Here is a 23,732-nt window from a genome sequence, read left to right as displayed (position 1 = left end):
CCAATGGCTTGATTTCTGATCATCAATTTGGTTTCAGACCAGGTCACTCTACCCTGGATATGCTGCTGCTGCTCTCCCAACAATGGATAGAGGTACTCGATGCCGGACATGAAATCAGAGCCATATCCCTCAACATGTCGCGTGCTTTCGACACGGTCTGGCACCCTGCCCTGCTCATCAAACTCTCTTCCTGTGGTATCCAAGGCCATCTCCACTCATGGCTCGCAGACTTCCTCTCCTGTCGCAGCCAATGTGTGTCCCTTAGTGGAATTCTCTCATCACCTCTGCCTGTCCAGGCTGGAGTTCCTCAAGGTAGTGTTCTTGGCCCTGTGCTTTTTCTGGTTTTATAAATGTTAATAAATGTTCTCTCCAACTCTGTGGAAAATTCAAGTCATGTCTTTGCTGATGACTCCACCCTCTGCCGTAGCATCTGTCATCCCTCAGACTGGCAAGCAGCATCCTCTTGACTTTCTGCAAATCTGGATAAAATCACAAGTTGATCCAACACTTGGAACATGGCTTTCAATCCTGACAAATCTCACACACTCGCAATGTCTCTCCGAAAGGACCATCTGGAATCCCCCCCCCCCCCCATCTACTTTCTCAACAATCCTCTTGAAGAAATTCTCTCATTCAAGCTTTTGGGTCTCACTATCTGCCATGATCTTTTCTGGAAAAGCCACATTTCCATGTTGGCCCCCAAAGCCAGTCCCCGACTGTCCTTCAGGCATCCTCCATCACGCAAAGTCCTTCCTTGACACACCTGAGCTCCTGACCACATACAAGGCTTTTACCCACAGCCTGATTGAGTCCTGCTCGCCCCTCTGTGCTGGCGCTCCCGCCTCACACCTTTCTCAGCTTCATGCTGTGAAATCCAAGGCTTTTAGATCATTGATATCTCTCATATGCCTGGTATTGGCTTAATGGTTAGGGTGGCAGGCTTGGGATCCTCAGGTCCTGAGTTCAAATCCTGCTTGGCTGTTGAATTTGTACTAGGTGGGGTTGACTCAGCCTGTCATACTTCCGAGGTTGGCACAATGAGTACCAGCTTGCTGGAGTGGTGACCTGTCCAGGATTGTGTCCAATATCTTAGGAAACTGCTTCGGCAGTGCCATCACGCTGTACAGAGTATGGTCCTGATGGATGGATGGTATGTCCTGTGATGAAGCTGAATCATTGGGTCTCTCACTCTCACTGCAGGCAGGTGGTGGTCTTTCTGTCTTCTACTGTCTCCACTCCAGCCTTGCCCCCCCCCTCTTTACTCTGTTTGTAATCTCCCTCCCCCCCCCCATATTTCTGCAAGGTGCTCAAGATCCACCAATAACCCCCTTCTGGTGAAACCACCAAAATCAAGAATCTCTGCTCACCTTCAATCTTTCATTCCTCTTTTTCCTGCCTCTGGAACAAACTCCCACACTCTCTTCAATCCCACTCTTCCCTCCAGGTCTTCAAAACAACTGTTCACCACCATCTCTTATGTTCTCCCATCCAAAACCATGATCTTTTCTCCTCCCATTAATCCACCCCAAACCCACCTCCTTCAAATTCCCTGCTTTCCTTCCTGAAAGTCCCTGTAATGTCCATCTTGTTTACCCTGTGTACCCCGCCCCATCCCTCTCCCTTCCACAAATCTCCTCATGTTTCTGTTCCCCACTGTTTTGTGCTTCCTTCTCCCGCCCCTCCTGTCTCTTGCTCCCTCTGCTATACGTTGTGTGTGTTAGCTCTTGTAGCTCTTATATGAGCGTCGATATTGTATACAAAAAAAAATCGTGAACAACACCTTCAACCTTTCCCTTCCATAATCCACCCCCTGCTGCCCCAACCCTCCAACCACATCCTCAGTCTGTTTTTTTTAAAGTTCTAATTTATTTCTCAAGAACCTCAAAAACAAAATCTCGCCACCCCCCATCTATTAAACACACTGCCACCTGACCTCCATACATCCATCCCTTGGGACCATATTTTGTACAGAGCATTGGTGCTGCCAAAGCAGTCTCCTGGGCACAATCCCGGACGGGTCACCACTCCGACACAGGATAGTCAAATGGCTCAATCATCCCAGCAAGCTGGTACTGACTTTGCCAACCTTGGAAAGATGACAGGCTGAGTCAACCACACCTGGTATTAACTCACCAGCCAAAGCCAAGCAGGATTTGAACTCGGGATCCTGGGATCCCAAGCCCACCACCCAAACCATTAAGCCAACACCAGGTATACTTGACCTCATTCACTCACCATGACCATGCAGAGACCCCCACATATTCACAAACCCAAACTCCTCTCTCCTATACCACCCCTCCTTCCACTAGTTCACATCCGTCACTCCACTACAGAAATCTGCAATAACTCCCACCCTTGGTAGAATCCCTGAAAAAAAAAAGAATCACTTCACTCCCTAAATTCTTAAATGTTTCCCCAAAATCAAATACCATCTCTTCAAAAGTTCCAAACAGACCTTCTCCTACATCGTTGCCACCCACATGCACCATCACCAATATTCCCGACCGACAACCTGACAAAATATCATCCAAAATTTCATCAACGTTCCCCACCCCGCCCTTCAAAAACAATGCAGAACTCTATTTTTCATATCCTTGTGACAAAATGGAGAGTCCACATATTCAATACCCTCATCTCCAAGTCCACATATTCAATACCCTCATCTCCCTTTTACGACGACGATGTACTGCTCCGGCACATGCTCCCACACCTGACCTGACCTGACCTCATTACCTTCCCTCCCCCTCCCCATCTGATGCCCACAATCACGCACACATGCACCACAACCCCCATCATCCGCGCAACTATCCTCTTGCACACTCTCAGCACTCCCATCACTTATTGCACCCGCAGCACTCCCAACACCTACCGCAACCACAATGCCATCACCCTCGTTTGGGGCTTCTGCTTACTCTCCGACTGGGGCTTCCGCCTCCTGCAACTTCAATGAACTTTAGGGGCCCCTTAATAAATCCTAGTGTGTTGGCCTCCACCACCTTAATCTGGCCTACAGGCCAATGGCAATAATTGCAGGAGATGTGCACTCAACCCATTGTAGTTTAATCCATGTTGGCAACATGTGCCAGTGCAATATGCCAATCTGAATCATTCCATGCCCATGTTGTATCATTCCAAAATTTCTGATGAATGAACCGGCATTATTCCCAAATATCGAAGATATTGGCCACTCGATTTCACCAAAATTCCTTTGTACATGCAAGTCTTTCAATTTACACCTGAATTTATATCACCCAAACCATTGTCTAATTGTGTGACAATAAACATCAAAAATGGGGGTTTGTTTCGTTGTTTGATAATCACTGCTGGGTGTGCGCTGCCGCTCACCACGTTGCCACAGGGCGAATCCCCCTTACCTGTGGCTAATATTTTACACCACCCATTAGCCACTGTGGCTCATCCATGTTTTAGTGTTTTTTTTGTTTTTTTTTTACCAGTTTTAGACGAATTTTGGGTGATTTTAGCACAGAATTCAACCTTCGTTGAGACAGCCGCCATTTTGTATGTTTTGATTACGGGAATCACGCGTGATTTCATACAAGCTTATATATATACTAACTTTAGTAGTTTTAAACTAGTTTCTAGTAAACAAAATCGACCGAAATTACACATGATTCGCATGATTCTCATCTCAAAATTTTATTTTAATTTTAAATGTTTTTTTTTTTCCCCCGGAATGATTCGGCATGATTCGGCGCTACATGCTTCGTTGGGTCAGTGGTTGCCAGGTGAGTTTTGACACAATCAGCAGTAGTACCTGTAGTAGGATGAGTTTGTTTGGATGAGTGAGTTTGATGGGTGACTGGTTGGTTGGATGAGTGAAGTTGATGGGTGAGATTGGTTGTATGAGTGAGTTTGACTGGCATGAGGTTGGTCCAATCCTGGTCCACAACCACCCCATCCCCCACTACCACCTACTAAAGGCACAACGACCACACACACACACACACACACACACACACACACACACACACACACACACACACACACACACACACACACACACACACACACACACACACACACACACACACACACACACACACACACACACACACCACCACCATCCCTCACAATCACCACCTCCCCTGATGGTCGTTCATTCAACCAATCTCACACATCAAACTCACTCATCCAACCAATCTGAACAATCCAACTCACTCATCCAACCAACCTCACCCATCAAAGTCACACATCCACCTTAAAATTAACATATTATTTCATATTGCTAAAAAAAAAACTTTTGAATAAAATATGTGGCTATTTCCTTTCTCCTGTGGCTAATCATTCTAAACCTGGATTAGCCACAGTGGCTAATTCCTTTTGAAAGCCAGAGCACATCCAGCACTGCTATCGGACTGTTGAAGTCGTCTCTATGGCTTTTTGATTTATTGCCAAATTCTTGCTCATTCTGCTTCAGGACTCTTTCTGTAATTACCTGTGGGTAAAGGGTGGGGCTCGGGGAGAGGAAGGTTGGGGGAGTGGGGGAGGTAGGTAGTGTAACAAGGAGGAGATGGGAGTAAAGGGAAGAAGAATGTATGTGACATGCTGGAGTGGTTAAATTGGGAGAGGGGAAAATTTCAGCCATTTTGTTGAGTGTACTTTTTAGATTGTCCCTTACAGATGTGACATTACATAACTAGAAGGGCACTCAGTTGATCGCATACCTCCACCATGCAATGCCGGATCCACGAGAACAAACATATTGGGCCCAATACATTTTTGAAATATCATGCTTGATATCGTTTTTTGGTACTATCTCTCAATGGTGAAGATTCACTTTAAAAATTAAATAATTATCGGATCCGGATCCGGATCTTCACCAAAATTGAATCAATTCTTCCTTTCACACACCCATTGTGTCCACCGAGTTTTGTCCGAATCCGTCTGCAACTATTTGAGATATCCTGTACACAAACAACCAGACAGAAAGGGGTGAAAACATAACATCCTTCCACCTTCGGTGGTGGAGGTAATAAAAACAGGTTCGGTGTTGCATTATTGGGGGTCAAAAAATTGAGGGGTTTAAGGAACACATAAATATGCAACACAAAAAATAAAATCTCAAAGGCATCATACTGCATATCAGTCAGTATGTATACTGCATATCATACATCATACTCGGCACGTGCATGTCCATCAGACCGTCAGATATTCTGGAGAATAAATGCACGGACAGTTTCATACTCGTTTAACCAGAATATTTTCTTTCTGATTTCAGCGCAATGCTCATCACTCCCCTGAAGAGTGCCTTCACAACACGACCCATTGATTCTTCTTAGCTCTACTGTACTATCCAACCGGTCGCTTGGACATCCACTCCCAGGAGACATGGCTCTGCTGTCCCACTCCTGGCTGTTGCTGATGTCACTTTTGATGGGAACAGGAGAAGGGAACCCACAGGAGGATGCCAGCTCTAACAAGAAGGAAGTCAAGGTGCTTATAGAGCTTTGTTGTTTATTCATGTATTCATCGGGCAAAGCATCTGGAGGAGTGGGTCGTATTGTGCTTGAAGGACATAACATGAAAGGGCAGCAAAAATGGGACAAGGAAGTGTCCACTAAAAGTTGTGATGTGGGATCTTGTAGACATACTCTTGTGGTCACAATATGGTTTTCTGAAGTGCCTTTCTTTATGAAACATCGATATGCTGTTGTATTATAATTGTTATTATTATTGTCATGGTGATCATCAATACCAGGTACCCATAGAAATTCCACATAATGTAAAATGTGACTTCAAGTCCTCAACTGTCTCCTCACTCCTTTCCAACCCCAAGTCCTCAGCCCCAAGGCTTCAATCATTTCCCACCCCAAGTCCTCAAGGCCCTCTCCTACCCCAAATCCTCAACGTCCACTCCCTATTCCAAGTCATCAACGTCCTCTCCCTATCCCAAGTTCTCAACACCCTCTCTCAACCGCAAGTCCTCAATGCCTTCTCCCTATCGCAAGTCCTCAATGCCCTCTCCCTATCGCAAGTCCTCAATGCCCTCTCCCTATCGCAAGTCCTCAATGCCTTCTCCCTATCGCAAGTCCTCAATGCCCTCTCCCTATCGCAAGTCCTCAATGCCCTCTCCCTATCGCAAGTCCTCAACGCCCTCTCCCTCCCGCAAGTCCTCAACACTCTTTCCCTACCACAAGTCCTCAAGGCCCAATATATATATATATATATATATATATATATATATATATATATATATATATATATATATATATATATATATATATATATATATATATATATATATATATATATATATATATAGAGCCTGGTGTTGGCGCAGTGGTTAGGGCAGCGGCTTGGGATCCAAAGGATCCAAAAGGTCCTGAGTTCAAGCCCCGTTGGGCCACTGAATTAATACACCAGGGGGTTGACTCAGCCTGTCATCCTTCCGAGGTAGGCGAAGTGAATACCAGTGTGCTGGGCCGGTGTATACCCCGGTTGAAATAGGTGTACCTTATCCCTGTGTTGTAAGAAGCGACCAGGGTTGCGTCAGGAAGGGCATCCGGCATAAAACATGTGCCAAATCACTATGTGGATCATACGGATGATCCGCTGTGGCGACCCCGAACGGGAGCAGCCGAAAGAAGCAGAAGATATATATATATATATATATATATATATATATATATATATATATATATATATATGTATATGTGTATATGATAATATATGTATATGTGTATATGTATATATATATATATATATATATATATATATATATATATATATATATATACATACACACACACACTGTGTGACACAACTTAAAATTAAATAAAGACGAAACAAGGTTGAGTTCACAATGTCTAGAGATTACAGAATCTTGCGATATGTGACCGAGGGAGAGACTGACAAGCATATTATGATGTAGACTATTATTATTATGATTATTATTATTAATTTGTACACAGAATATATTTGGACAAAATTCAGCTGTTTGGCTACAGGTTTGAATCCCAGCTCCAGGTGTTCTGGTAATGTGCAGGAGTGGTGCTACATTCCGGAGCTTCCCTGCATGGTGACAAATTGCGACAATGTCGCATGAATCGAGAAGTGAAGGTCATTTTGTGACAATATGCAGGAAATGTTTTAGTTCCGCGAGAAAGACTGATGGCCCCACCACGTACACACACTCGATGAGCCGCCCCCTCTCCTTACTCCGCACCCATCCAGTCTTGGTCTCCAGCGAATGAGGTGAAATCATAATTGGTTTCTCATTTACATATTTACTTGGTTAAATTTCATTTGTTTTCCATCATTACGCCTTCGTGTGACGTGAATGATTTTTAAAACATCCTTGAGGGGAGAGGGAAGGAAAAACAAGATAAACGGTTGTGACATGTGGTCGAGAAAATATTGCTATTGTAAGGTGGGCCTGTCTCAGCTTGTTTGGCATGTACATTTCATGGAATGCTTTGTCTTGAAGCTGATTGGCATGACCATTTGCACCCAGAAGCCTGACTAAGAAGCATATTCGTACCTTCAGGTGCATTAATAATAACGATGGAGGATATAGGCATCCATGCCATTGCAGGTGGGACAGTCCGTTTCACGTTGGCACTGAGGTTGCTGGCACAGCACCCCAAAGGGCAGGTTTGGCTCTATGTGGTTTAAAGTTCTGTTGATATTGAGACCTTCGGGATGCCATCCTTACCTGTAGATTCCAAACTCTCTCCTGTCGGCCAGGTCATAACAGTCCTCAAGCTATGGTGTCGGTGGCAGATAGAGAGCAGTTCTCTGGCTGCACATTCCTGTCGACTGAATCTCATCACGCCAAGCCAGAGTGCCCTTTTTAGCAGGAGAGCACCGTCGATGATTTCATAATGACGGCGGCCACCGGAGAGTCTTGGCCAAGGAGTGCGGGCATGATGTCATAGGTCCTATCCGGTGGTGCTTTTCAGCCTCGGCACGTGCGTGGAGTATAGGTGTTGCGTCATCATTTGCTGCTTTCTGATTCCCAGGCGTTCACGTCGACATTGCACCAAATGTGCAGGATGGTTCGCTATGCCTTAATTTCCAGGGATTCACAAGGTCAGAATGCCAAACGAGTTTGCAGGGCGCAGACCCAGACTCCGCGTTGCTATAAAGAAAGCAATATTGGAAAGCTGTTCTCGAATTCTATGAGTAAAATCATTCCGTGAGCATGGAGCGGCGAGCACATCGTTGTATGCAGTTTATGTTGTGATGATACTCGGATGGGAGCCAGGAGGAATTTGATTTGGGAGCACAATGGATGCATGGTTCGGCACAACTGGTTGGAGTGAAGCAGCACAGGTAAAGAGACGAGGTGTTGGTAAGGGATCCAAATTTAATGGAAATAGTCAAATAGCCAGGACATGATTGATTTAAAAAGAGATGTAATCATCACATTAATATTTCACTTCCACGTCACAATCCTGGCAAACGCACAAACGCGTTTGGTTGGTACATATGTATTTGTGAATTGGTATGCAGATCAGTGTAACCATCTGTAATCATGCTTGCGTGAAGACTCATCGATGTACTCCACTTCCACAAAGGGTATATGTGTGTGCGCTGAAGGAGTGACCAGGGTTTAAATTGACAAAAATAAAATAGAGAAAAGTTAGGGAACACTGTGGAGAAAGAGAATGTATATACACACACACACACACACACACACACACACACACACACACACACACACACACACACACACACACACACACACACACACACACACACACACACACACACGCGCACACGCACACGCACACGCGCACGCACACACACACACACACACACACACACACACACACACACACAGCCAAAAGGATGCAGACAACCCTTCAAATTCATGAATTCAGCTATTTCAGCCATACCCATTGCTGACTTCCATTAAACCATCAGAACCATACTCTGTGCAGACCATTGGTGCAACCTAAGCAGTCTCCTGGGCTCTTGGGCACAATCATGGACAGGTGACCACTCTGACACAGGATACCAGCAAGCTGACACTCATTTTGCCGACCTCAGAAGGATGACAGGCTGAGTCAACCCCACCTGGTATTAATTCAACAGTCGAGTGGGATTTGAACTCAGGATCCGAGGATCCCAAGCCCACCACCCGAACCATTGAGCTAACACCAGGCATACCCATTGCTGACAGGTATATAAAATCAAGCACACAGCCATGCAATCTCCATGGACAAACATTGGCAGTAGAATAGGCCTCCCGGAAGAGCTCGGTGACTTTCAACATGGCACTTTCATCGGATGCCACCTTTCCAACAAGCCAGTTCATCAAATTTCTGCCCTGCAAGAGCTGCCCTGGTCAACTGTAAGTGCTGTTATTATGAAGTGGAAATGTCAAGGAGCAACACCAGCTCAACCACGAAGTGGTAGGCCACACAAGCTCACAGAACGGGACCGCTGAGTGCTGAAGCAGGTAGCGTGGAAAAAATCGTCTGTCATTGGTTGCAACACTCACTATCGAGTTCCAAACTGACTGGAATCAACGTCAGCACAAACACTGTTCATCGAGACCTTCAGGAAATGGGTTTTCAGGGCCGAGCAGCCGCACACAATCCTAAGATCACAATGCGCAATGCCAAGCATCGGCTGGAGTGGTGAAAAGCTCACCGCCATTGGACTCTGGAGCAGTGGAAATGCGTTCTCTGGAGTGATGAATCACGATTCATCACCTGGCAGTCCGATGGATGAATCTGGGTTTGATGGGTGCCAGGAGAACGCCACCTGCCCGAATGCATAGTGCCAACTATAAAGTTTGGTTGAGGAGGAATAATGGTCTGTGGCTGCTTTTCATGGTTTGGGCTCAGCCCCTGAGTTCCAGTGAAGTGAAATCTTAACGCTACAGCATATAATGACATTCTCGTCAATGATGTGCTTCCAACTTTTTGGCAACAGTTTGGGGAAGGCCCTTTCCTGCTGCAACATGACAATGCCCCTGTGCACAGTAAGGTCCATTCAGAAATGGTTTGTCGAGATCGGTGTGGAAGAATTTGACTGGCCTGCACAAAGCCCTGACCTCAACCCCATCGCACACGGTTGGGATGAAGTGGAATGCCGACTGCAAGCCAGCCAGATCTCATCCCCCAACATCAGTGCCTGGCCTCACGAATGCTCTTGTGGCTGAATGGAAGCAAGTCTCCCCATCAATGTTCCAACATCGAGTGGAAAGCCTTCCCAGAAGAGTAGAGGCTGTTTTAGCAGCAAGGAGGAGGGGGCCCAACTCCACATGAATACCCGTGATTTTGGAATGAGATGTTGGACGTGAAGGTGTCCACATACTTTTGGCCATGTAGTGTATCTCCATCCATTGGGACCATACTCTGTGCAGAGTGTTGGTGCTGCCTAAGCAGTCTCCTTGACTATTGGGCACAATCCTGGATGGGTCGCCACTCCGACACAGGATACCACCAAGCTGGAACTCATTTTGCCGACGTTAGAAGGATGACAGGTTGAGTCAACCCCACCTGGTATTAATTCAACAGAAGGGGGATTTGAACTCAGGGTCACGAGGATCCCAAACCCACCGCTTGAGCCATTAAGCCAACACCAAGCTTAATATATATATATATATATATATATATATATATATATATATATATATATATATATATATATATATATATATATATATATATATATATATATATATATATATATATATATATACATACATACTAGCTGGGGTATCCGCGCTACGCTGCGGGGTTAACCACTTAAACCCCTCAAGTGTGATGGTGACATAAATGTGTGATAAAGAGCGACGGTGTAATTGCGCACTTCAGGGGTTAATAAGCAATGAGAAACTGTTCATTTCAAGTTGAATGGGTAATTGGAGTATACTGACCGTTGATGTTATCCTGCATTTTAAAACAGACTCAACTTCTTGTGTGATTACTGCAGTGCCTCTTGATACACTACATTTCTGGTCTGATTGTTGGGAGCCATAATACTGAGGTTTGTAGAGTTGCCAGTGTGAGATGCTGCCACATAAAACATTCCATGGGAGAAGCAGCGTGCGGAGAGGTCAACTCCTATGGCCTTGAAAGTCTGGCCCTGTGACTTGTTCACCGTCATGGTAAAGCAAGGCTTAATGGGGAACTGTAGCCTGCGGAACTGGAATGGCAGTTCAGCATCAGAAGGCATCAGTGGTATCCTCGGGATGAGGACAACTTGACCTTTGCAAGGGCCGCAGGAGATGGTTGCCTCGATCACGTTCTCGTGCAGTCTTTTGACTGTGCACCGGGTGCCATTGGTGGTTTTCACTGGCTCCAGGGACCTTAGTACCATGATGGGGGAGCCGACCTTCAGTTTAAGTAGGTGTGGTGGCATGCCTGTCAGCACGAGGGAGTTGAGGAACTCCACAGGGTAGGTCACGGCTTCCTCATCGCTCGTGGCACTGTCCACTGACTTGTACTGTTTGTCTTCTTCGGGGAACTCATTCATGAGCCAAGTGTTGAGGTGGTTGACATTGGTGTTAAGTGGAGAGACGATGGCCCGTTCTGCTAACCACTTTGGCCTGTTGTTGTTGGCTGCCAAGTTTTGGTAGACCTCCGCCTTGAGTTCTTCCAGTCTGACAACACACTTTCCAAGTGTAGGTGGTATGTTGATGGTGTTAGGCTCAGCAGCGAGAGGGAGTCGACCTTCTCCAATGTCCAGAAGCAGGTGTTCAAAGTCAGCAGCTGCAGTGTCGCTATTAAGGTGAGCTCTCATGTTGGTGGTGAGTTTCATGATTTTGACATGGGTCCAAACGTGGGATTGCTTGAGGGTGACGTTGACAATGTTTGCCCTTGTCCCATTTTTCACTACCGGCAGGATTTGCCTGAAGTCGCCACAAAGGAGAGTGGGGATGCCACCCATTGGTCTGTTGATGCTGGTGATATCTTGAAGAGTGCAGTCAATCGCCTCGTATACCGATTTGTGGGTCATGGGCGCTTCGTCTACGATAATGGCTGATGTGTCCTTCAGGACTTTAGACATGGCTGAGCTGCGGGTGATTTTGCACGTTGGCTGGTCCATCCTGTACGTATCAAGTGGCACCTTAAAGGTGCTGTGTATTGTTCGGCCAACTTGGAGGAGAGAAGCGGCAATTCTGCTTGAGGCTTTTGCCAGCACAATCTCGCCTTGGGACCTGATTTTAGCAAGGATGAGATTGATCAGATACATTTTGCCCATGCCACCTGGGGCATCCAAGAACATGATGTTGCCTTGGTGGCTGTTATTAGGGTTATTTGTCTGTTGCATAATCTCGAGGAACGTGTTGTAGACCTTGCGCTGATCGTCTGTAAGATTGGTTTGGAGGTTTTCTGCCTGCGCTGCCATGTCTTCTCGGTCATAGCTCACTTCCCTCTGGTATTCTCGGGAAAGCCTCTTGTTCATGTCTTGCTGTGGTGCAGGGAGGCCGTAGACTTGCAGAGGTTGGCCACCCATCAGAGTGACCTTGTCTTTGAGACAGCAGAGGGCTTGGTTGTAAATGTCGTCATTGTAGTCTGCGTCTTCATTGTTCACGCGGCGCCTGTGTTGGTAGAGGAAGTCCTCTGAGAGGTGATCGCGGAACTGTGTCCATAGGTCAATTGGGTTGCTGGGGACACGGTCTGTGAGGATGATTGCCAAGAGACTTCGCATGTTGGCTGGAGAATGGGTGACTGTGGCCTCCTCCATGGCCAGGCGCAGGTGTTGGTCATCCTCCAGAAGTCCTCTCATATGACAGGCCTCTCGGAATGTATCGCAGACGTGGTTGTTGACTGTCCTCAGATTCTCAAAGGATGTGGGACCGGTCACTTCATTGAGGAGCATTCGCAGAAAGTAGCATTCTCCAGCCCTTGGACTGACGGTGGAGATGCAGCCGATTGCTGGAGCCCGCCAGATCTTATTTCGTGGATCGTTTCCGTCTAATGGGACACCCCTCTTGTGCCGTATCCACTTCTTTGTGCTTTGGTTCCAAGTGTAGTACTCAGGGACATTCGCGTATTTGAGAGTTTTGGTGAATATATCATTGTTGCATAGTTCAAAGAAGGCAGTAAGGATGGTGGCTGGGGGTGGCCCTTGAGCTATGTTCATTGCGTTGGCTTCGGTGAATATTACTCTTTGTCCATTCTGGAGGTGCACGGCCAAGCCAACCACTGGTGGAAAGTGGTCATGCGTTGGGTGCTCCAGAATGCGCCAGGCTGCCTCACAGCTGCCCACATACCTCGCATTTTGGAACAGGGCGATCTTGTCCACCACTCTCGGCTGCTCGGTCTGTTGCTCATTGTCGTAATGTGTTCGCTGCACCTCAAAAACTGCCTGGTCTGTTCCCTTCGTGACATACTTGAGTACATACTTGATGGAGTTTATGCTGCTGCAGAGTTCCACGTTGATGTGGCAATTAAATTCCCGCAGTAGGAGTGGGTTGTACGGGACGACCCACTGGTTAGTAACCTCTAGATTGATGCATTGGCTTCACTGTAGCATCTTGATGTTGCCTGTGTGTCCGCCATCTTCCGGCTTCGGTACTTGGGATAGCTGTCTATGCCTTGTTCTGTGCACTGAAGGAATGTCTTGGGAAAATGTTTGGTGCACTGCCGGTCCACCATACAGGGCGAGTTCATGTTGATTGCTCTGCAGGGGCCGTGGATCATGTGGGACAGCACCAATTTGTGAAGCTGTGGCTCTTTGTCCTTGTCGGGAATTTCAGCCGCAATGACCAAGTCGATCTCTTCCGGCCTGATTTTGTACTGTGGGTCTTGCCCGGTGAGTTTGTGGGCGTGTGGTAGGCCTTGCTTCTGGTACTCGATGCTGTACAGGCAAGCCCACACCTTTCCAAAGGCATCCTCCTTCACATTCAGTTCCATCAGCTTCTTGTGCTTTTGGCGGAACACCCGTGCCACCATGTCTGGTCTGTCCTGTGCTTGTTGACCCGGCAGGAGGTTGTCTGCGATTTCTGGCCACTGCGGGTTACATGTCATGGTGATGAAGAAGTCAGCTCGGCCCATCCATCAGACATATGCCATGGCGTCACTCTGTCTCTCATGCATGTAGCGTGGACTGCCAGTGTAGGTGGCTGGAAATACTACTCTTTGGCCGACTTGCCGAGGGTCGCCATCAATAGCCAGGATGGAGTCTCTTAGGCTGATGTAGCTGTCTGCTCTGAGAGCCTTTTGGTCACGGCGCAAGAACTGAAGTCTCTCAGTCTCAATCTTACAGTAGGCATCTACCAGGTATTGTTGGAAGAGGCGCACACCTTGCAGAAGGTAGTTGCCATCCCTTACCATGATGTGACAGCTGTAGAATTGCTGTTGAGTCACCTTGCGTCCATTCCTGCTGGTGATGTAGATGTGGTAACCATCTGTGCCATAAAGCTGCGTGGAGCTCAGAGATCCTCTTGAGGGTGCCATCCTTCAGGTGAATGATGATGTCGCGATTTTCCGTTGGTTCATTGTCCATGAGGATGGCCACCTCAGCTGCTGTCTGGGCATTGTATTGCCATTCATGCTGACCCCGGGGCCTCTTTTCCTCTCTGATCACGATCTTCCGTTCTTCAGTATTGTCCCCTTCTATGATGTCTTTGGCAGTCTTGAGTTGTTGGATGCCGTGGTTGTTGTCTTGGAACCACTCAGTCAAGTTCCCGAGAAGCTGTTGATTTGGGTGCCTGTTCTGGCCCCAGATTTCAGTCTGCTGTGCAGAGCTGTCGAGGAAATACACCTGGAGGAACTTGGGCTGGCCTTCCTGTGGCGGTAAGAGGCTGCCGATGCGGTGAAACACCTGGCCTTGAATCTTGAAGCTTGGGTACCATCCCTGCACAGAGGCATCCTTGTGTCCGAAGCTTGTCATTGAGAAGCAGCCATTGTACTCACGGATATTGGACAGGAAGGTCTTGCTCTTGGGGCCTTCTCCTGAAAAGAGCTCTTGAAGGATTTGAGGGAGTGGAGGGAATGGCTGCAAGATAACCTTGCCTCCTGAGCAGCAAATGCCAGGCCTTTCTGCCTTGAATTTTTTTGCACCACAGTGGCAGCAGAGCTTGTCCATTGGCCCAATGTTTGCTTTAACATGGAGATCATTTGGGTCATAAGTCAGTGCTGGTCTATTGGCATCACACTCTCTTTGTCGAGTGGTTCGAATACGCTGATCTTCAAGACGGTGAGCATTCGTTTCAGCAGACTCGGTTGCTCGGGTCGATGCAGTGCGTGCACGCTGATCTTCAAGACGGCGAGCTTTGCTTTCCGGAGACTCCGCTGCTCGGGCAGATTAATTGCGTTTTTTTTATTTTGGAGAAGACGCAGTGTTTTCAAATCTTCTGTCTCTGTCATTCGGGCCCTCTTCTTGGCATCGGCTGCAGCAGAATTACGTCCTAATCATTCTTTACGGGGCATGTTTGCTTACGAACGAACGAATGAATCCAGGGGAATCCAGGGAGCAATTACAACTAGCAGCCGCCATGTTTCTTCGAGTAGGGCAGTCTTTCGGCATCTGAAGGGAATTGGGTAGAAGAAAGCTGTCATTTTTTTTTAAACCAAATAAACTGTATTGAGTGTTTCGTTCAAATATATGATTTACATTAGCACCAATTACATGACTGTGGACTATGGTCACATGTCATGGTGAAAACATCCATGGAAAATGTGAAAATTCTAGAGGTGATTTACAGCAGCACCAATTACACGACTGTGGACTATGGTCACATGTCATGGTGAAAACATCCATGGAAAATGTGAAAATTCTAGAGATGATTTACAGCAGCATCAATTACACGACTGTGGACTGAATGGCCACTGGTGGAAACACTTAGGGAAAAGTTGACGTAAATATGCAACGGTGTGCTCTTGGGCAGTTATCCTTCAAACGTGCTGATTTGTAAATCCACGACCAATGAAGTACAGCTTATCTCTCAAAGTGTTCATCTCAAGCGTAATAAATGTCTCCAGGTTTTGGAGTCTGGCAACTGCATCATTTGTGTCCTTGTGAGATGCAGCTGTGGTCAGTCCATGTTTTACGACGGAAATTTTAGTCGGTAACTGCTGGTGAATACTGTCAGTTTACATGCTTGCGTCATGAGGTATCTGTTCTGGAGTCGGATTTGCGACAGCTTGAGAGGAAATTGTGGGTGGAATCGGGCGTGCCATATTGTATATTCAAACCACTTACTTTCCAGACACGTTGGACACGTTGTATATTCGTCGCAGACAACACAAAAATTACTTGTATTCGTCGCAGACAACACAAAAATTACTTGTATTCGTCGCAGACAACACGTTGTTATTTTCGTTTTGTGGCGTGACGTTGACACTTTCGTTTTGTGTCGTGACGCTGTCACTTTCGTTTCCTTCGTTATGAACACAGTCCAGGTTGCCGGCACGCCTCTCTCTCCCACCACTGGGGGTGAGGTTGGATTTATAATTTACCTCGGCAGTCTGTGGGTGCTACACATGGTGAGCTCGAGGCCCCTGAGCCCCCTGGATCCACCACTGACCTGTCCTATAACCTTTCCCGCATCATGCTGGTTTAGAAAATACATGGTTTGTCGGGTCAAACTTGCAAACTGTGGGCGCTAGAGGGGGACATACAAACAAACTCTACTGCTTTATACGTGTGTGTGTGTGTGTGTGTGTGTGTGTGTGTGTGTGTGTGTGTGTGTATATTGTGTATATATATAATATATATATATATATATATGTATATGTATATATTGTTGCGGGCTGGAGGTTCGGTGGCGAGAGCGACCACTCGGTGGGGGAAGTTACGTCGTCTCCCACCAGACTCCCGGAATTGTAGGCCGTCGCTCACGGATAATTCCGTGACTCGGCGGGTCGCTTAACCGACCGTGGACGCCAATAACTCAACCGCATGGCGTAGGGTCTTTTTGTCTCGAACCAATTTACCGAATTAACCATGCGGTTTCGACTACTGGGGAACCACGCCCTCGATACGCCTTGCCCGATCCGGATCACTCTCGGAACTACCAACTCTACAAACCTTTCTGGATCAGATGCAGCCGAGCGGAACTACCAAGGACGTACCGGCTCGAATGAACAGAATATCGGGGATAAAGACCCAGCTAAACTCAGATCCGAACCATGCCGGACCAATGAAGGAAAAGACAAAAACGAACTGGCAACATTTCTGCAATAATTTATTTACAATCAACTTACAAAGGAAGTACACAAAGCAGACTTACACGGGAATAAAACAGGCAAGATTTACTATGATCAAATAAAAACACTGATGCAATTCTACTTAAAGACGGCGCCACACACTCAGACGAAAATAAACCCAGATGTATGGCCAAGGACCTTTTGCAGCCAGAGAGGGAGGTGAGCTGAGATCGCAGTTCTTTCGGGTACCTGAATGTTGGAGGGAAGGGATGCTCCGTGGTGCGGCACCTGTCAATGGTCGTGCGGCTTGGTCCATGGCCGCACACGTGGAGACAGTGTCTTCGAAGGAGCCCGGGTCGAGTAGAGCGGAGTCCGAGGTGGGGATCAGGGCTGCAGACAGGACCCTACGCGAGACCCGGTCAAGGTCGGGTCGAGGTCTTCCCAACTCTCTCACACTCGAAACGAACGACCCCCAAAGAGCGCAACCACTCCACGACCTTCCTCCTTTCTTTCGCTATCAGCCGACGAACTGTCTCACTCCAACGCTCCGCTCAAGACGACTCACTTTCCAGCTCACCAGACAACTCTGAACGAATGCTGTCATAATTTATAGATCTCCCTCAGCGGGGAGAGGCCTTGGTGAAGCCGATATCACTGTTCGCCCTGATTGGACGGGGCTTCCATGGGGACGCCATTTCTCGGCGGGGTTTCAGCCATACCGGGAAGCCCGCCCACTCCGCGTGTCCGGACTCGCCAAAAAGGTACTACACAAAGATTCTGCCTCGGAAAGTGAGTCTCGGGTTAGGTGAGTAGGCGAACATGCGCTTGTTCAGCCCATGCGAGAGTAGCAAGCGAGATGAAGGTGCGAGCAGGCAGAGGGTACCGTGTGTCGTCATGGGATATAATGATTTATTAATCTAACTAAAAATCATCGCAACGTACCCCAGTTTCTTTCCACTACACACAAGGAGGGGTTCCATCTGCACATATACTTAATGGAATAACTGACTCCGGGACAACTGTATGTTTGTATGCATTCGATTCATCGAACCGTAACAATATATATATATATATATATATATATATATATATATATATATATATATATATATATATATATATATATATATATATATATATATATATATATATTAGCGCGCATCAGATGCTCCGATGTCAAAATTCTGCATCAGCGGGTTGTTTTCTATGTTCCTATCAATGAAACAAATGACACATAAAAATATCAGAACTATGCGAGATCCACGATAAAGTTGATTTTGACGTTGAACCATCCTACATTGCTTTACAACTTACAACATCTTATGACCCAAAAATACTCAGTTGAAAGTTTTTTTTTACCTCATTTCACACCACAAACCATTCTCTGAAAACGAAACTAGCACTTCCGGGAAATCCAGGTTCCTGTCATCTATTTGTCGGAGCTATTTTACAGGTTGTGTTTCATTTTCTCGTATTTCTTGTCGTATAAGTGATGGAAAACTAAGCACAAGATGCGTGTAAGGACGGGGGTAAGCCAGGAACACATCGCCAAAGCCAGATATTCGGTTTGGGACCCAAAATAACGATCGAGGATGCCGAGATCACAGGTTTGAGGTTGCCCACAAATGAGCAAGTGTTGAGGTGTTTCAAATACCATCAGATGCAGAGACTGGCCGAAAATTTCACAAAACGTGATATCGCGAAAATCGTCCTGGAAAAGATCGTGCCATTTTAGCACAAAGCAAACATACAGATGATATCGTCAAAACGAGTATGTGAGAAAATAATTGCATTAGTGGATTGAAACGCCAAGCTTCGAGAAACTCCGATTGAAAGAAGATAGTCACCGGCAATCATCATGAAATTAGAAGGGAATCGGTCGAGCTTCCAGCAAACATTTCCATTGTGGACCCCTAATGCTGAAACATTGATGAAAAACACTGAAGCTATAGAATTCCTAAAATCGATGAAAACAAATCGTGTGGCTTCATTTGGTTGTCATGACAAGAAGTTGGCTCATCAGATCCAAAGAAGTGAAGAGCGGAAGCAGAAAGAAGCCAATAGAAAATTCCGTTCTGATGTGAAAATGGAGGATTTTTCACTCACGATTTCAGCTGGAGGATAGTGCTGGTGAGGGAGCAGAAGACAATAGCACTGAGTCCACCACATCTGATTCACTCACGCCCAAACGGAGCCGCCATAGAACATCCCGCCCTGGGACATCGGCATTCATTCCACATGACATTCTCAAATCTCCGCGTTTGGTATCATTAGCTACGCGAATGAACACGACTCCGACACAGCAAGCATCTTTCACAGCAGCTGTGATTGAGGAATGTGGAGGGGACTCGTCCAAAGTTTGTGTGTGGTATTCTCGTGCAGATAGGGCCAGATCAATTGGAGGGAAGATTGCTAAATCGGTGAAGGAGTTGTGGATGCCACCCAAGGTAGCATCGCTTCACTGGGACTCAAAGAAAATTAAGTCACTGACAAATCAATATGTGACTGAGGAAGGAATGGCAGTTCTTGTTGGTGATTCCACAGATGTGAAATTACTGGGCACTCCCCATTATCCAACGGGAAGTGACCGACGTGCTGGTGAGATTATCAGTGAGCATACTATGCAATTGGTGAGTTCCTGGAACTGCACTGAAAATATTGTGAACATGGTGTTTGACACCACATCAAGTAACACTGGTCATGTTAGCGCTGCATGCATCGCCATCCAGAACGACCTAAGAAGAACGCTGTTGTGGTCCGCCTGTCGACACCATGTAGGCGAGCTCATAACTGGACACGTTTTTTTCTGATCTCAAAATTGAGTCATCCAAATCCCCTGATGTATCTGTATTTCAGATATTTTGCACTAATTTTGACTCTGCACCACACACTAACGATGTGTTATTGTGTACGTTCGATATGGATTCCTCCGAAGATGAAGCGCAAGTCCTCATCCAGGACTGGAGAGCTGAAACTCTGATCATCGCGGCCTCCAGTATAGAGTATCAGAGAGAGGACTACGAAGAGTTCACGAATCTTGAACACGTGTATCTGGGCCAGAATGAAGGCGATTTCAATTTCCGTCGGCCAGGAGCGATTCATAAGGCCAGATGGATGGCAAAAGTCATCTATTCGGTGAAAATGGCATTACTGGCACAGCAAATAGAGACATTACCGCTTGGTACTGTTACGACACAGAAGCAGGTCCCCAAGATACGAGAATTCGTAACGTTCGTGGCGCTGATTTATTTCAAGTGGTGGGTGACCTGTTCTCGTGCAACAGACTCGCCATGGAATGATTTGACCCTTTACAAGGACGTACTACGGTACGCTAAAATCAGTGAGCCAATATCAGACAGCGCTAGAGAAGCCTTCAAACGACATTCATGGCATCTCACCGCAGAAATGGTACCGTTGGCCTTATTCAGCGAACTTGTCCCTTACAGTGAACGACATGGGCTTGCTGACAAGCTCATTGAATTAAAACCAGACGATGATCTGATGCAGAACTTGTCCACGGAGCGTTTTGGCACTGGATTTGGAAAACCTACCTTTCCAGCCGATATAAAGATCCAAACAAAACTTGCTGACCTTGTAACCGAGGACTCGTGGTTCATGTTCAGATTACTCGATCTTGACAACGATTTTCTGTTGGAGGAAGTGGATAATAGGCCAGCGGTATAGGTCAGATTTTTTGGTACTTGATCAACCGGCTTGACACAAAGCTACAAGAGGTCTCATATGAAAGATGGGGATCTCAGTAACTCATTTTGCCCTGTTGTCCTCATTTTTTGGTATGCGGCCCATGAAATATTCACACCTGAAGGATACCCCCCATTAGAAAATTTTGACCATTTCCGAAAATCAGTGAATTAGCCATAACTACAAAGCAATGCGCCGTATTTTTACATGATTGGAATTGAAATGTGCAAAATGAACAGGGGAATACGACTAGTTACTTAATGGAATACTTCTAGATAAATATATGTACATTTGAGTGCTTTTAATAGAAAAAAGACTTAATTTCCGGACCGCTAACTTCGAAAATCATCAACTACAGAAACAAACATTTGCCAATTGTCATATTTTTTTTGTTTATTTTATATGTGTTCAGTTTACCATATCAATATAATGAGAATATTTTGAAACAAATTTCTATGAGCAACTTATACGATATAGTGATTGAAGTTTGCACAAGTGATGTGATAACTATATGTTACACCGATACACATTGTTCTACGAGAAATGAACTAAAACATATATTTTGAGCGAGTGTTCTCGATATGTTCAACCATCACTGTCCGTGTCATTTTGGTCACCATGTGACAGTTCGTTGCCACTCTGCCTGTCACTGGTGGCACACTTGCACTAACGAGTGCATGGCAAACTGTCTTGTGAGCAGCTGTGGCTGTTGGTGCATGGTTCACTACCACGGCATGAACACACAAGACCATATAACATCTCCTAGAGCAATGAATTTCGTCCATCGTGGTACTGGGCGTCCAGCAATGACTTGGGAGCTTCGGGATCCACCTGCAACAGCAAGGCGTCTCGTTCTTTCCTCTGTCTTCACAGAATTGACATCATCAGGTCGAAGACGTCGATGAGGGTGTGGTGTGTTTTGATGCAATGAAGCAACTGGTTTAGGTAACATTGCGCCAAGTTACTAAACGTACCACCATTTCCACCCAGGATATGGAGTTCAGCCATAGCATCCCTGATGTACACGCTGCGATGTTGGTTATCAATGGCAATGTTTTCGTGCTCTTCATCGACTAGGCCCTCGAGAATATGCCCTCGTTCTGCTTTGGTGTTCTTCCGTGGAGCTCCATCTTCATGAAAGATAGATGTCGGAACAGACGTAATGGGATAGCTCAGGACGTGCTTCATGTTCAGGTCAGGGCGGACTTGAGTCAATAGCAAAGCACGGCGGAAAACCATTTCCGGGTTGATTGCGACCAATGCTTTCTGACCCAAAATCAGGATTTTTGTTTTCTTTTTGGAAATCGAAAACGTTTTGAGTTTGGATTTTGGAATTGGCTGGTACATGCTTCTCTGCCCCCCAGTGCAAAGAGATTCTGTGATGTACTCTTTCATCTGTCTTTTCCCCAGGTCGTGGACAGACAACAAGGACTTGTAGTTTGTGGGAAATTATGTGATTTTCTGAAATGGTCCAAATATTCAGACGGGTGTATCCTTCAAATGTGAAAATTTCATGGACCGCACACCAAAATATGAGGACAACAGGAATAAATGTGTTACTGAAATCACCATCTTTCATATGAGACCTGTTGTAGCTTTGTGTCAAGCCGGCTGATTAAACTCCTAAAATATAGCCCTTTATCGAGGTTTACCGCTGGCCGATAAGTGGGATGATCTCACCTCATTCATGACATCTAAATGTGAAGCGAGATCACTCAACATGACAAACGATGCTACTGAAAGGGCGATGAAACTGAGCACGGACTTCCTGCAATCTGCCAGAACGGAAGAGAAATATCAGTGTCCTGCAAGTAGTGGAACAAAACAGAAAATGGCTCCCAAATCTGAGGAAGCGAAAGTCGAAATCATAGACTGAACAAAGTTGCCACGTCTGAATGCTGACTTGTTACTTGATAACTGTAGGCATCTGTTTGGCCTGACCATGTGAATTAAACTCGCTTGGGTTTGTCCAATAAGTAGTTTCTTATTGTTTTATGTATAAATGGAACGAAAAAATCATACTGCCGATTTTGAGTTCTAATTTTTTCGAAAAAGTTGGGCGGTCTGATGCGCGCTAATATATATATATATATATATATATATATATATATATATATATATATATATATATATATATATATATATATATATATATATATATAGATATTATTGTGGGTTCCACTCGTTCGGCATGTGAGCGACCACTTTTAGCTAATCGCGGCTGCGCGCCCACTGGACGGGCAATCCTAGTCGCAGCTTTCGGATCAACGCTGAAATCCAGCTACGGTTTGTTTTTAACCACACCGTAAATCAGCCAACTCTTCTGTCCATGCGCGACACGGTCCGATCGCCGAATTGTCGATTTACCTAAGTATGCGCGCAGACAGAAATGCTGGGGATTTACACCTCAATGGAGCCTGCACGAAAACGAGCCATTCTTAAGCAGCTCGTTCCGTTTGCGATTTGCCGAGCGGTTTCATATCACCAAGCCCCGTCGGATCCGATTACTTTATCGGCTATTAAAAGCCAGATAATAATCCGTACATAATTACAGCAGCTCAATGGAGGAAGGGGACGCAACGAGCAGGTGAACATTCAAACAAGGACATTTATTTGTCACACATATGCAGTCAATGAAGCAATGCAGATATACAAGCACGTATGCAATGAATGGGGGTAGGGACAAGACACGAGCAAACAAAGACCTACAGCCGTACCTATTTATTATGTACACAATCACTTAACCACAATTCTACTTAGCGGACACGGCACCACAACTTTCATACAAAGAAAACCCCAGGAAAGGAAAGGGTAAGAACAGGGCCCGTCGGCCTTTCATGTTCACGGAGCTTTGGAGACCGAATGAGTTCGTGAGACCGGGCTGGTGACCTGCCACCCTCGTGGTGACTCGCTGGGCGACCCTCGATGTTCCTTCAACACAGTGGTTGGTGT

The 23,732-nt window shown here is 46.0% G+C and overlaps 1 protein-coding gene and 1 pseudogene across 6 annotated transcripts in view; both read left to right on the top strand.

The window, feature by feature from the left end:
• Positions 1–23,732, top strand: part of GRM2 (glutamate metabotropic receptor 2) — a 101,228-nt gene that overhangs the window by 13,184 nt on the left and 64,312 nt on the right. For 5 of the 6 annotated variants that reach the window (XM_085864034.1, XM_085864033.1, XM_085864032.1 and 2 more), the window contains one exon: positions 5,240–5,454. In XM_085864034.1, the coding sequence (XP_085720160.1) occupies positions 5,350–5,454 (105 nt within the window). In that variant the 5' untranslated portion in view covers positions 5,240–5,349. Of the gene's footprint in view, positions 1–1,347; positions 3,747–5,239; positions 5,455–23,732 lie in introns of those variants that run through there. The other variant, XM_085864036.1, reaches the window with a different exon arrangement.
• On the top strand, positions 18,583–22,651 carry LOC147008740 (uncharacterized; annotated as a pseudogene).

The sequence above is a fragment of the Eptatretus burgeri genome, chromosome 18 (assembly GCF_056783735.1).
Source record: "Eptatretus burgeri isolate ZD-2024b chromosome 18, Ebu_testis_v1, whole genome shotgun sequence".
NCBI lineage: Eukaryota > Metazoa > Chordata > Myxini > Myxiniformes > Myxinidae > Eptatretus > Eptatretus burgeri.
Note: the sequence above shows the minus strand (reverse complement) of the source record. Positions and strands in the feature narration are given on the sequence as shown.